The sequence below is a fragment of the Lissotriton vulgaris genome, chromosome 2_1, assembly GCF_964263255.1.
Source record: "Lissotriton vulgaris chromosome 2_1, aLisVul1.2, whole genome shotgun sequence".
Taxonomy (NCBI): domain Eukaryota; kingdom Metazoa; phylum Chordata; class Amphibia; order Caudata; family Salamandridae; genus Lissotriton; species Lissotriton vulgaris.
In genome coordinates, this window is record NC_141687.1 from 361,925,404 (window position 1) to 361,941,244 (window position 15,841).

The window sequence follows — 15,841 nt, forward strand, 5'->3', positions numbered from 1 at the left end:
ATTCTTCAAACTTGTCCAACAGTTAAACAATCTCGCAGCCAGCAATAGTAGTATTTCATCAACACTAAAATTAGTGAACACCTTTTCCTCTTCTTTTTCTATAACAAAGTGAAAAACATCAAGGAAAAACTTGCTTCATATTTGATGCCACAGAATGACACACCCTGCCTCAGTGACTTCTGATTCACTTTAGAGACATCTTTCACCTCCTCTGCTGCCTCTCAGAAGAGAAGTGTTAGAAATTGATAGCCACGCATAAACCCTCAGGATTCCTCTTGATACTTGTCTGTACAACTCAAGCCTCTGAGTCAATCTGCTCCTCCAGCTATTCCACAGATCATCCCTGACTTTGTAAGCTCTGAAGAGAAACTTGTAGCCTTCTAAAATGGAGTTTGTACGCCCTAGCCTGAGAAAGTCCGGAGGATCCACCCACCTTCTATCTGATTTCATTTCTACTTTTCATGGCAAAACTCATGCAGACTGTTGTCACTTCCCAACTACAGTCATTTGTCGAAACCAGTAATCTGTTAAATTCCTCCCAAACTGGTTGTAGACTGGCCATGGTACCGAGCAAGAGATCACCTCAGCCACTGGTGATCTTAGAATATTGTCAGGCAGCAGAGATTCGGTAGAATTATAATTCTATCTCATCATTCGTGGCCCCAATTTCAGTCTTGTACCTCTGACCCGTGTTATACTAAATTATTATATAATGATGGAAAGTCATGCAAAGGGAGTGATAGGTAAAAGTAAGTATCCAAGCATGCATACATAAAGGATAGTCTGTATAAAGTATATCCCAATGTTTCAAGACTGAAATTGGGGCCACGAATGATGAGATAGAAATCAGAAGGTCATAATAATAGAACTGATACGTATTTGGAGACAAGGACCCCAATTCACAAGGTTACGACTCGTTAGGCATTGAAAATAGTGGTAAGGCGAATATGAAGATAATGGCTTTAATATAAGGGATCGCAAGCAATAAGGCTATATCGACAATGTATTTGAAAACTGGCGAACTAGAGAAAACAGACTCTTTCCCCATGATGGAAAAATAGAGATTGGTGAGACAGTTCAAGAATGAGAAGGTGATTACAAGAGAGTGAACTTTGAAACTATATCCCTGAGGAAGTCATAGTGTTGTAGAACTACACGAGGAAACACGTGTTGGCTGGTGTACCGTGAACCCATGTTGTGGAAGAATATGGAAATAAACAAAGAAGAACTTTAATCTGGAGAGTTCTGCACTGATTGTTCATAGAAATTGGGACTGTGACATATGCCAATTGATTTGTGTCAAAACTGTTATCGATCTTACAAATAGAGTGCTCGGAGGGACCTGGTTTAGAATTAGTTCTGCCCAAAAGGAACATTGTGGGTGTTGGATCCGCACCCTCTCTCCTTGAAGCACCACATGTGATTGTGATTATATACATACCCTGATAATATATTGGAGAGCGCCCATTTGTCTGTAGGTATCCATTTGTCTGTAGCATCTCATTATGTCCCCTGAAGACCACATCATGTCTACCAAGGTACTGTTCAACAGCTCTCATACTGTGGTGATGGTTGATCGAAGTATATAGGGATTCTATATCCATCATCAAGAATAAATAGTCTGGGCACCAATCAATACTATTGATCTTTACCAAAAAATCAGTAGTGTCCTTCAAATATGAAGGTAGGTTTGTCATGAACGGCTGGAGATAGTAATCTACATACTTGGAGATGTTTTCATTTATGCTACCAATGGCAGAAATGATGGGACGGCCAGGGACAGGGGTAACCAATTTATGAATTTTGGGGAGGAAGTACAGAATGGGTCTGATCGGATGTTCAACATTAAGAAATCTAGATTCTTCCTTGGATAGCAAACCCAACCTTTGCCAATTAACAATCTTTTTACGTGTGGTATCATTGCTTTTGAGCATGGCAAATTGTGTCGATATAGCATAACACGAAGGATCAGACAAATGTCTTTCGGCCTCAATCACATAATCAGACCGTGACCACAATACCGTGTTACCCCCTTGGAGAGAGAGAGAGAGAGAGAGAGAGAGAGAGAGAGAGAGAGAGAGAGAGAGAGAGAGAGAGAGAGAGAGAGAGAGAGAGATATATATATATATATATATATATATATATATATATATATATATATATATATCAAACAATTCCCACCACTTGCGGCGAGGAAGGAACTCAGACCACCTCAACGATTCAGGCAAGATGTTCGTTTATTTGCGTTTTACCTGCAGCCTGCAACAACGCGTTTCGGGCTTCAAGAGCCCTTGATCATATATATATATATATATCTCCAGCCAGTACTTCTCCAGTAAGGAAAAAGGAATCCGGGCCACTTTGAAGTGCAAAGCGTGTTTATTTTTGGCTTTCTCGACGCGTTTCGCAGTAACTACTGCTTTTTCACGAGATCGAACCAACCAGGAAGTGCATGTTAAATACAATCACATGGTACAGTCACATGGTATTACGATCATACACATGGAAAACAGACTACCAATTCATTTAGGGCTGTGTCCAATGTAAATACTCGTTGTGCAAAGGAATGAACATAATAAAGTTTTCATTGAAAAATAGAATAAAGTAGAATAAAGTGCAGAATGCAGTTCAATGATTTCTCATACACCTCCTTATAAATTTAGGCAGTATTCTCGAAATAGATGCTTGGATACCTGAAAGTTTCTTGGCGCCCCAAAGTGCGGTTGCTGCGTGCAGTGCAGCCCAAGTGGGCTTAGTGAGATTCATGCGTGGTAGATGCAAGAGGAGGTGGTTTTCATGCAAACGGCACGAGGCAGTCGTGAATTGATTCATTCATACTGTCAAAACTGGGATTGTGCCCAAGTGGGCCAAACAATAGTCCCTTATACAATATCACAGTATAGTCCATTCATACATTTCATGCTCATCCGAGTTTTAGATTCTGGACAGATTCCCAGGCAATTCTGTAAACAAAGTGAGAGACATGCGGTGAGTGAAAGTACTTAAAGTGACAAATTAAAACACAGAATTGGTTAAAAAACGGCAGACCTATACACAAGCAGAACCGCATGTTAACCTAAATGTACATTCAATTCCTCATGTAGATTATGCCCATTAGGTTGGGTTGTCCTATACTTGATGATCAGTCTGGATTCCAGTCTTCTCATCTCTTTAATACGGTCTCCCCCTCGTTCTCTTACCGGGACTGTTTCAAGGACACAGAACGAAAGTAGATTGGCATTACTCTTGTGGTGTGTGGCAAAATGCCTAGCAATGGGATATTGCTTGTCCCCATTGGTTATGGCTCGCATGTGTTCAAGCACTCTTTTCTTTGCTTGATGTTTAGAACTGCCAATGTAGTGCAACTGACAGGGACATTTCAGTGCATATATAACATGGTCAGTTAAACATGTCACATGTTTGGTAATTTTGAACCTGTCGGTGTCTTTTGACAGTTGAATCTCCTTTATGTTTTTACTGTTGCGACAGGCTTTACACCTGCCGCACACGTAAAAACCTTGCACTGGATTTCTCTGTTTGATCGTCTTGGGTAGCAGAGTCGAACAGAGAAGATCTTTCAGGGATTTGGGTCTTCTGAATGTGAGCTGGGGATGCTCAGCAATACCTGGAGCCAAATCCTTGTCAAGTTTTAAAATGTTCCAGTATTTGCTAAGAGATTTCCTCACCATCTTGGAATCACAGTTGTAATCAGTAATGAATCTACTGATTGTCTCCTTGTTTGACTGGCTCTCAGGCGTATTCGGGCTGAGAATGCCTGTTCTGTCTCTCTCTTTGACTGTGGCCAAAGCCCTGGATATGCATTTGTGGCCATACCCTCGCTCTTTAAACCTTTTACTCATAATGCTAACCTCATTGTTGAAGTCTTGTTCATCAGAGCAGTTCCTTTTCGCCCTAAGGAATTCCCCTACTGGGATGGAGTTGATGAGGTTGGTGGGGTGACAGCTATCAGCGTGTAACAGGCTGTTTCCAGCCGTGGTTTTGCGAAATAGTGTTGTGGTAAGGATATTGTTCCTATTCTCAACCCTGACATCAAGGAATTCGATAGTGGATGGGTCAGTACTGGAGGTGAAACTAAGATTGAACTCATTAGAGTTCAAAACCTTGACGAAATCAATCGCCTCCTGCTGGCTGCCCTTCCATACGACGAAGATATCGTCTATGTAGCGCAGCCAGCAGGCGACTTTAGTGAGGAATGCTGGGGACTGGTATACCACCGTTTCTTCCCAAAGTCCCAGGAACAGACAGGCAAAGCTCGGCGCAAAACAAGTCCCCATCGCCGTGCCAAGCAGCTGATGGTAGACTGTTTCGTTGAATAAAAAGAAGTTTTTGGTAAGGCAAGTGAGTGCCATGTCGAGAATCATCTCGGTATGAAGGAGATATGAAATGGACCGAGCCTTGAGGAAATGTCTGCATGCCTCAATCCCAAGGTGATGGGGTATACAGGTGTAAAGGCTATTTACATCGAGTGACATAAATAACCATTCGGGGTTCCAGGGCATGTTGTTAATTTTTTGAAGGAAATGGCCAGAGTCTCTGAGATAAGATGGTAAGTTTAGCACTAGTGGTTGGAGGAAGAAGTCTACATATCTGGAGGTGTTCTCCCAGCAACTGCCCCTGGAAGATACGATCGGTCTGCCAGGGGGGTTGGATATGTTTTTGTGGACTTTGGGTAGGAGGTACAGGGCGGGCAGTTTAGGGTGTCTATTGAGGATAAAGTTAAATTCCTCTTTACTGATGAGCTTTTTTTCTTTCCAGTCATTAAGCTGTTCAGTATATTTGGCAACACAGGTCGTGTATATTGCCCTGTTGCTTTTTTTCATATTTTGTACAATCACTTAGCTGGGACAAACCCTCATTCACATACATATCACGGGGTAACACCACCATGTTGCCCCCTTTATCGGATTTCTTGATGACGATAGATTTGTCATCACTCAACGATTTGATCGCTTCAAATTGCAATCTTGATAAGTTTTGTCTGACATGGTTATTAGATCTAGATAATTTATCAAACTCTTTGATCATGGCTTTTTCAAAGGTATCTATGTACTCATTGGTGATTTGCGGCATAAACACGGATTTAGGTCTAAAGCCAGTACTCGCATGCAAACCAACATTGATATCATCGGGAATCACATAAAATAATGGATTTTCGAGCGTGTCCAAGTCTCCTCCCAGTTCATGTAGCAGATGTAGTGTTTCCACATCATGGCCTGTGATACTGGTGGGTACTTGTGCAGTCTCGCGAGCCTCAGAGGAAAGTTTTGTAGCGTGCCACTTCTTGAGGCGCAACTTACGTGTGAAGTAAAAAAGGTCAATGCGACTTTGGGTATAGTCAAAAAAGGATGTGGGGCAGAAAGATAATCCTAGGGAAAGTACCTCTCTCTCAGCCGTGTTCAGCTCCCGGGTGGACAGGTTGATGATGGTGTTGGACTCCATTATTTTCCTCTTCTCTGGCCCCTTGTCCTGGATCCCACCGGGCTCGATATGTTGCTGTTGTTCATATTTAGATTGTTCTTCCGGCGCCTTTCCCGCCTTGACCTCGTCCTTTTCCTCCTCCGGATGGCTTGTTTTGCCCAGTGAGTCTTCCCTGGGCCACCATGTTGAACTCCATTAAAATTTTCTCTTTTGGGCTCATAAGCTCAGGGTTGCGTGTTGGTATACTGCTCGCCCCAATTGAAGTTGTAGCTGGCTCCCTTGTATCTCCATGGTCTTTGTTTGCTGTCGTAATTGCTTCGTTCGGAGCAGAGGAAGGTGTATACTCCTGTGTAGTTTTTGATCGCAAGTGATCGTATCGTTTTGCAAAAGTCCACACTTGCCCGCGCTCGTAGTCATTGCGGTCACGTATGAATTTGCTTTCTTTTTTGTCACGAATTTCTTTTTCCAATTTTTCAAGTTTGATTTCAAATTTTGCCATTTCACTCTCAAAGTCCCTCACGTCTTCGTAGAGGCTTTTAAGCTGATTGGTAATGGCCTCTATTTCTGAAGCCAACTTTTCGCAATGTTTATTTGCGTATTTCACCAAGATTTTGAGCATTCTCAGAGAGCATTCGTGACTATTCCCCGCCCATTCTTCCACCATGTCCGGGTCAGGCCCTGACTATTCCCCGCCCATTCTTCCACCATGTCCGGGTCAGGCCCTGACCCGGACATGGTGGAAGAATGGGCGGGGAATAGTCACGAATGCTCTCTGAGAATGCTCAAAATCTTGGTGAAATACGCAAATAAACATTGCGAAAAGTTGGCTTCAGAAATAGAGGCCATTACCAATCAGCTTAAAAGCCTCTACGAAGACGTGAGGGACTTTGAGAGTGAAATGGCAAAATTTGAAATCAAACTTGAAAAATTGGAAAAAGAAATTTGTGACAAAAAAGAAAGCAAATTCATACGTGACCGCAATGACTACGAGCGCGGGCAAGTGTGGACTTTTGCAAAACGATACGATCACTTGCGATCAAAAACTACACAGGAGTGTACACCTTCCTCTGCTCCGAACGAAGCAATTACGACAGCAAACAAAGACCATGGAGATACAAGGGAGCCAGCTACAACTTCAATTGGGGCGAGCAGTATACCAACACGCAACCCTGAGCTTATGAGCCCAAAAGAGAAAATTTTAATGGAGTTCAACATGGTGGCCCAGGGAAGACTCACTGGGCAAAACAAGCCATCCGGAGGAGGAAAAGGACGAGGTCAAGGCGGGAAAGGCGCCGGAAGAACCAATCTAAATATGAACAACAGCAACATATCGAGCCCGGTGGGATCCAGGACAAGGGGCCAGAGAAGAGGAAAATAATGGAGTCCAACACCATCATCAACCTGTCCACCCGGGAGCTGAACACGGCTGAGAGAGAGGTACTTTCCCTAGGATTATCTTTCTGCCCCACATCCTTTTTTGACTATACCCAAAGTCGCATTGACCTTTTTTACTTCACACGTAAGTTGCGCCTCAAGAAGTGGCACGCTACAAAACTTTCCTCTGAGGCTCGCGAGACTGCACAAGTACCCACCAGTATCACAGGCCATGATGTGGAAACACTACATCTGCTACATGAACTGGGAGGAGACTTGGACACGCTCGAAAATCCATTATTTAATGTGATTCCCGATGATATCAATGTTGGTTTGCATGCGAGTACTGGCTTTAGACCTAAATCCGTGTTTATGCCGCAAATCACCAATGAGTACATAGATACCTTTGAAAAAGCCATGATCAAAGAGTTTGATAAATTATCTAGATCTAATAACCATGTCAGACAAAACTTATCAAGATTGCAATTTGAAGCGATCAAATCGTTGAGTGATGACAAATCTATCGTCATCAAGAAATCCGATAAAGGGGGCAACATGGTGGTGTTACCCCGTGATATGTATGTGAATGAGGGTTTGTCCCAGCTAAGTGATTGTACAAAATATGAAAAAAGCAACAGGGCAATATACACGACCTGTGTTGCCAAATATACTGAACAGCTTAATGACTGGAAAGAAAAAAAGCTCATCAGTAAAGAGGAATTTAACTTTATCCTCAATAGACACCCTAAACTGCCCGCCCTGTACCTCCTACCCAAAGTCCACAAAAACATATCCAACCCCCCTGGCAGACCGATCGTATCTTCCAGGGGCAGTTGCTGGGAGAACACCTCCAGATATGTAGACTTCTTCCTCCAACCACTAGTGCTAAACTTACCATCTTATCTCAGAGACTCTGGCCATTTCCTTCAAAAAATTAACAACATGCCCTGGAACCCCGAATGGTTATTTATGTCACTCGATGTAAATAGCCTTTACACCTGTATACCCCATCACCTTGGGATTGAGGCATGCAGACATTTCCTCAAGGCTCGGTCCATTTCATATCTCCTTCATACCGAGATGATTCTCGACATGGCACTCACTTGCCTTACCAAAAACTTCTTTTTATTCAACGAAACAGTCTACCATCAGCTGCTTGGCACGGCGATGGGGACTTGTTTTGCGCCGAGCTTTGCCTGTCTGTTCCTGGGACTTTGGGAAGAAACGGTGGTATACCAGTCCCCAGCATTCCTCACTAAAGTCGCCTGCTGGCTGCGCTACATAGACGATATCTTCGTCGTATGGAAGGGCAGCCAGCAGGAGGCGATTGATTTCGTCAAGGTTTTGAACTCTAATGAGTTCAATCTTAGTTTCACCTGCAGTACTGACCCATCCACTATCGAATTCCTTGATGTCAGGGTTGAGAATAGGAACAATATCCTTACCACGACACTATTTCGCAAAACCACGGCTGGAAACAGCCTGTTACACGCTGATAGCTGTCACCCCACCAACCTCATCAACTCCATCCCAGTAGGGGAATTCCTTAGGGCGAAAAGGAACTGCTCTGATGAACAAGACTTCAACAATGAGGTTAGCATTATGAGTAAAAGGTTTAAAGAGCGAGGGTATGGCCACAAATGCATATCCAGGGCTTTGGCCACAGTCAAAGAGAGAGACAGAACAGGCATTCTCAGCCCGAATACGCCTGAGAGCCAGTCAAACAAGGAGACAATCAGTAGATTCATTACTGATTACAACTGTGATTCCAAGATGGTGAGGAAATCTCTTAGCAAATACTGGAACATTTTAAAACTTGACAAGGATTTGGCTCCAGGTATTGCTGAGCATCCCCAGCTCACATTCAGAAGACCCAAATCCCTGAAAGATCTTCTCTGTTCGACTCTGCTACCCAAGACGATCAAACAGAGAAATCCAGTGCAAGGTTTTTACGTGTGCGGCAGGTGTAAAGCCTGTCGCAACAGTAAAAACATAAAGGAGATTCAACTGTCAAAAGACACCGACAGGTTCAAAATTACCAAACATGTGACATGTTTAACTGACCATGTTATATATGCACTGAAATGTCCCTGTCAGTTGCACTACATTGGCAGTTCTAAACATCAAGCAAAGAAAAGAGTGCTTGAACACATGCGAGCCATAACCAATGGGGACAAGCAATATCCCATTGCTAGGCATTTTGCCACACACCACAAGAGTAATGCCAATCTACTTTCGTTCTGTGTCCTTGAAACAGTCCCGGTAAGAGAACGAGGGGGAGACCGTATTAAAGAGATGAGAAGACTGGAATCCAGACTGATCATCAAGTATAGGACAACCCAACCTAATGGGCATAATCTACATGAGGAATTGAATGTACATTTAGGTTAACATGCAGTTCTGCTTGTGTATATGTCTGCCGTTTTTTAACCAATTCTGTGTTTTAATTTGTCACTTTAAGTACTTTCACTCACCGCATGTCTCTCACTTTGTTTACAGAATTGCCTGGGAATCTGTCCAGAATCTAAAACTCGGATGAGCATGAAATGTATGAATGGACTATACTGTGATATTGTATAAGGGACTATTGTTTGGCCCACTTGGGCACAATCCCAGTTTTGACAGTATGAATGAATCAATTCACGACTGCCTCGTGCCGTTTGCATGAAAACCACCTCCTCTTGCATCTACCACGCATGAATCTCACTAAGCCCACTTGGGCTGCACTGCACGCAGCAACCGCACTTTGGGGCGCCAAGAAACTTTCAGGTATCCAAGCATCTATTTCGAGAATACTGCCTAAATTTATAAGGAGGTGTATGAGAAATCATTGAACTGCATTCTGCACTTTATTCTACTTTATTCTATTTTTCAATGAAAACTTTATTATGTTCATTCCTTTGCACAACGAGTATTTACATTGGACACAGCCCTAAATGAATTGGTAGTCTGTTTTCCATGTGTATGATCGTAATACCATGTGACTGTACCATGTGATTGTATTTAACATGCACTTCCTGGTTGGTTCGATCTCGTGAAAAAGCAGTAGTTACTGCGAAACGCGTCGAGAAAGCCAAAAATAAACACGCTTTGCACTTCAAAGTGGCCCGGATTCCTTTTTCCTTACTGGAGAAGTACTGGCTGGATATTTCTGGGATTCGCTATCCCGTTCGAGGCCCGCCTTTGAAAAGCGGCAGGGTTCCACAGCGACTCAGGTGGTTGGATATATATATATATATATATATATATATATCTCAGGCTTCAGAGGCATTAAAACGCTGTTCAGCAGCATGTACTTTGAAAAGGTAATGCAGATTAGGGAGGGTGTAAGGCGGGAGTAGATCACAATAAATAAGTTAATGAAAAAAGTATTGAGCGCAGCATAGTCACCTCACATAAAGACAATTTAAGTCACAGAGATGGGAGAGTGTAGTGAATGGCAAATTAACACGCCATCATGGAGTATGGGAATTGATGCAGCTGATAAGAAGAACATGTCTATCTGATGTATTCATTTGTATCCTCTTTTATCCATCTTATTGCCTTCTTTCTGCTTACAACAGGTTACTCTTTGGGATTTCAAAAGTGTCCATCCCAGCGGATTTTCATATGGAGAGTCCTGGTAATGAGGTCTTGTCAGACTGGGAGCTGGATCGGCTGCTGTGGACCAGGACTGTCGAGAACATAGCTACTGTGACTACAACCTTGACCTCCTTGGCTCAGTTGCTTGACCAGATTGGAAATATTGTTATTAATGACAATGTGGCCTCAGAGGTGAGTCTTGAGGGCACCGGCTGGGTCTTCAACCATAAACTCTGCCCCATGATCGTTCCCATTTACGGAATCACTTTAGCGCTTCTTTTATATATACACATTAGTTCAGCAAGAATGTGTCTCCTAGTAAAGTTGAACAAATTTCTCAATATCCAGTAAAAGGTTACACAGCTGATCATTCAGAGCTCTGTTTTTGAGGATAGGTAAAGCCTATGAATAGTGAGCTTGCAGTATTATCTCATTAGTATGTGAGCTGTCATGGCTCTGCCACTAACCCTTTGGTATGTGAGCTTGCATGTCTTAAACTATGAGGCCATGGCAGTATTTCCTCTTATTGGGTTTATGTGGTGGGGCAGAGTTGTTACTCATATTGATTTCCCCTAGGTAGATTTGTTGTGTGGGTGAGCGGGTGGATTGCCTCCTTTATTCAGTTGTGGCTTGGTCGGAGAGAGTCCCTCTGTGTTAATAAGGGAAGCGTGTATAGCTAGGCTGAATAGCTGTGCAGAGGGAGAGGCAAGTATAACCTCTGGAAGAGGTATGAAGCGAGACTTGCTATGCTGGCATCTATGCTTAGAGGAAAGCCTGGTTGGGGGAAATTGCAGACTGCAACTTCTACTTTATATTCTCCGAAGTCAGAACTGGTCATTATGACAGGAGTCTAAAATTAAGCAAGTCGGCAGTTCCTAATTCTGCATTGCATGGGATGTATACCCTATTCAATATAGCAGTGTAGTTAGGTCATGAAACCTCGAGAATCACCCAGTCTGAGAGAATGTGATGGCTCCCAAGACAGTGTTCAATCTGACCTCAGTTGCACCACCCGGTATTACTCTGGCATGTATAAGCACCAGGTACTCAGCCAAATAAAACGAGTACTGAGACTGAATGATGGAGTTGTTAACACAATGGCCTTCAGTATAAACGGCACAGCAAGGGCCTGTCCAGAAAGTCCCGCAACCAGTGTTTCCAAAAGTAGACCTGAGCATCCAGTGAGCCTATATGTCTAGATGATGGTAAATTCAATCTGTTATAATTAAATGATATGCTGCTAATATTGACTGATTTCCTCTTACATTATGTGTTAAGTTGGTTGCATTTCTATAGCTCTTTCATGTATTAGTATGGTACTGTTGCTCTTTCTTTAACTGGGCACCTTTGTGTGGTTAATGGCCTTTATTCTATAAGAATGAAGATATTGTTCAAGTGTATGTAAATGTATAGGAACACTGCCACTCCAGCACCTGTTCAGTCCTTGTCCAGGTGCACACTCAGAATGCAGACCTGTCAGAGCCTGTTTGGGGGACCACAGGGCGGACTGGGGTTCCTGGGCCTTAACCTTGGTGGTTGAGGTAGTTTTGCTGCTGGTGCTCAAGGTCCATCCTACTGTGACTCTGCAAACTGGGCCAAATATATCCTTTCAGTAATAGACTTTCAGGGTAGCAAGAGTAAGGAGTTAAATGGAGGGTGAGCAGTTAAATGTTTCTCAGAACGGTAGTGAGGTAACAAAAGATCTGAACATAACAGTAAAACAACAGACAGTGGAGGCCCATTTTGGGAGCGGCAGCCGGCTGGTTTGACTATTGAGGACCCCACACTTAGGTGGTGGTGCTGGTGTGGGGGCTGATGCAGGCCCGTTGGGAAGAATCAAGCCTAGCCCCTCCTCTCTGGAGGACACTTTCAGCATACTGCAGTGAACACCGCCCCCCCCCCCTCCCACACCCCGCGAACATTAAGTTATTGGCTGGGGGCCCTATCATGACTAATGCTTCTGACTGGGCAAGGCTGAGGCAGCCCTGGATGAATGCAAGCCTTTTCTTGCGGCCCCAACTAAGCTGTACCTGAGAGCATCCTTGGACCACGGGGCCCATCTGCGATAGGTGCACTGCTGGAGCAGATGTATTCCTGTGGACCCATTGAGCTGTGGCGACGTATGGCTCTGGTGCTTTAAAGTTGGACTGATAAAGGTGAACGAGAGTGGTTTCTTTTCCTGCCAACTGGAAGCTAAGCTGAACTCGCTGGGCTCCTTGCAGAGAGGGAAGTCCCCAAATTGTGGGGGAGGGGAGTGGGCTTCCTTTTATTGGATGTGAGGGGCCCAGATTGCCGCCTTGGGCCAGGGTAGCGGCCCCAAAATGCAGCAAACGAGAATGGACAAACATATGGACTTTCCGAGATCCACAACATTCTGCGCTGGGCATTAAAAGGGAGGAACCTTGGAGGTTGCTGAGGAGCCCATGAGAGCCGAAATACTAGTGCCATCGCGACCACAAAGCATGCACTAAAGGGTAAGATTGACTCTATCTCCATAGAGGTCAACCTCCTGCATGCAGATGTGTGCAAAGTGCCCTCTTTGTGATAGAATGTGCACACCAGCCTTCACCAGGACCCCTGCCAAGGGCCTTGATAGTGAAGATGTTTAATTACTGCGATCAAGACCGTATCCTTCAATGGATCCGTAAGCACGACAATCCTAAATATGAGTGCTATACCATCCGAATTATCCCTGACTATACGAGCAGGGTACAGGCCCTGCGGTGCACGTTCTTGGACGCCACACAAAAACTCTAATCTTTGAACGTCAAGTATATGTTGCTCTTCCCTTCAAAGTTACGGATGGTGTGCTATGGTCAATCACGATTTTTAACAAGTCCAGAGGTGGTGTGGACCTGGATCGCTACGGTACATCAGGAAACGGACAGTGTGCTGGGGAAATCCACAGGCCCGAGCCTGAGCGGGGGTGCCAGGCCCAGTGACTACACTGAGAGTCGACAGTAGAGCATGAAGACCATTTAGAGGTGCAGCGGGATGGCATGTTGGCTGTTGCGTTGGATGGCTCTCAGAGGGATGTTCTGGGCGGCCATCCAGAAGATGCCACACCATAACAGACATAGAATATATGATGGGCATTGAGGAGGCTTCATGAGATTTGAACATGTATTATACGGTGCGTGCTCCACTTTGACATTCAAGATGGCAAATGATGGTGCTCTTCCCATCTGGTGTCTGGTTCTCTACATAGGGAGGGGATAGGGTGTTTGGAGAATCCTGGATTGTGAGAACAAGGCTGGCTTCGGCCGATGTGCGACTCGTAACCTTACAGCCCCTCCGCATATTTAAATAACTGTTAAGTGTTGGTTACTTATAAACCTTATTCAGACATAGATGCCATATTGAGAGAAGAAAGTGGGGTGACACTCAACAGCATCGCACATTGGAAAACATCTCTGGAATAGAAGGGTTTACGTTTACCTGGGAGTGGGGTTCTTTTGGTTCTGTTCATTTTACTGTTTTGAAATTGTTGTAAGGCTGGACTTATTTACAAGCAAAGTACATGCACACAGACCACCAAGGGGTTGTGGATAGAGGGAGGGAAAGGGACTGGCCTTCCTACACAGGGCATTGGGAGACGATGGGTAATTTTGCAGCAGAGCTTGCCACAGAGGGGCTTGGAGTGACTGAAGAATCTACGGTAGGAGAGGTGAGAATTATCAAATCAAAGGTCAGAGGCATGCAGGTCTACACAAAACGTTGCATGGTGCATACTTACCTTAGACACTATAGGGTGGGACTAGCCCTTCTGCAGGAGGCTGACCCATAGGAGAATAAGAAAGAAGAAATGGTGGAAGCAGTTATACACATCCACTTACTCCTCATATGCGAGGAGTGTTGCCATATGGATTGCTCCGGGGGTGTCTTTCCACCTAAGAGAGGTGTACGCAGATGTTGAGGCCCAATATCTGTTCCTCATGGGAAAACTGGATGGCAGGGACATAAGTTTCTTGAATGTGTGCGGTCCCAGCTACGATGACAAGTCCTACTTCGGGAAGTTGATAAACATGATTACACTGCACATGGAGACGCCCCTAATTTGGGCAGGGGATTTCAATTATATTTTAAATGGGAATATGTACAGGTTCCCCCCTAATCATAACAAAAATCCTGCTTTACTTTGGGCTTGTTAGAGATGTCCTACTCAACGCTAAAAAAGGAACTAAAATCTCAAGGGTTAAACATTTCCGAGACCGATTTGGATCAGTTTGATTCCCCTAGATTGGGCTTTTTGCAGTGCCATGGCGTTCTTCAGATAAGTCAAGTTAGACTAGATTAGCACAGGAGTCAACTTGGGTCCAGGCATATAGTGGAAAATAGAGAAGGCAAATTGAAAATCACTGTGCCCCAATGGGAGGGAAATAGGAGGAGTCAACCCCATTTGGCAAAAATAGGTATAACTGTCTAGGATGGAACGAGGAAGTCAGGGGGATTGGAACAATTGTAGTACTGTAGACGAAGGATGGGAATGGATGCACGGAATTACCTTGTTTTCCTGAATACACGTGGATTCAGTAATGTATCGTAGCAGCACATTTAAAAAAAAATTTGATCAGTATGCAATCTTGTCTTTCCAGGAAACATGACTGTGCAAGGAACCCCCCCAGACAGATGATTTATTATCAGCTTTTATTATAAAAGATTGCTAGTTTCCCGGTAAATGATGCAACCAGAAGAGATGTAACCTTGCTAAATGTTCTTACATTGAATGGCTTTGTGAGTCTTAATAGCTGCGTACCTACTGATATCCCAGCAAGGAAAACCTTTTATGCTTACCAGAATTGTCCTATAGATTATGTGTTTTTCCAGGCACGGGTCTTTAGTCGTATTAGGAAATTCTAGGTATTACAGATGGAGGAGAGTGATCACTGCCCTTTAAGTACACTGCTTAGTCTGGGCGTTGCTTCAGATTAGAAGCTGCTCCCTGTAAAGGTTCGGTATCCAACACGGTTAAAGGCAAGAATGTCTGAGAAGCATTTAAATCAACTGAAGGCTCTTCAATACAATGATAACGACATTACTGTAGAAGAGATACCCCCAGACTTAATTATGTGTTATTAATCAAGGAAGTTGCAGCATGCCTAAAAGTCGAACTGAAGATTTTATGCAAAATGCAAGATGAAAACACGGTTGAGAAATACTCGAGGAACATTTGGTTTGACAATAAATGTAGACTTTTAAAAAGCTGAATAAGAAATCTAGAAAAATACATAAGGGTCTCAAGAAGCAAAGAGGGTATACACTGATTCAAATGATTTAAGAAAAGTACTTAAAAATCTGGTAGCAAATAAAAAATGGGTACTTAAGGAGGAATGTTGGAAAGTCATGCTTGAGACAATAGAGTCAATTAACATCAAACCTTTTTGGAGGTTAGTAAAAAATGGGACATGAAAAGCCCCGGGGAAATCGACATGTTCGAGGGAGGGGA

The 15,841-nt window shown here is 43.7% G+C and overlaps 1 protein-coding gene across 1 annotated transcript in view; it reads left to right on the forward strand.

Moving 5' to 3' along the window:
• Positions 1 to 15,841, forward strand: part of PIGS (phosphatidylinositol glycan anchor biosynthesis class S) — a 176,403-nt gene that overhangs the window by 143,756 nt on the left and 16,806 nt on the right. The window contains exon 11 of the mRNA XM_086955161.1: positions 10,377 to 10,587. Coding sequence (XP_086811287.1) covers positions 10,377 to 10,587 — 211 coding nt within the window. The remainder of the gene's footprint in view (positions 1 to 10,376; positions 10,588 to 15,841) is intronic.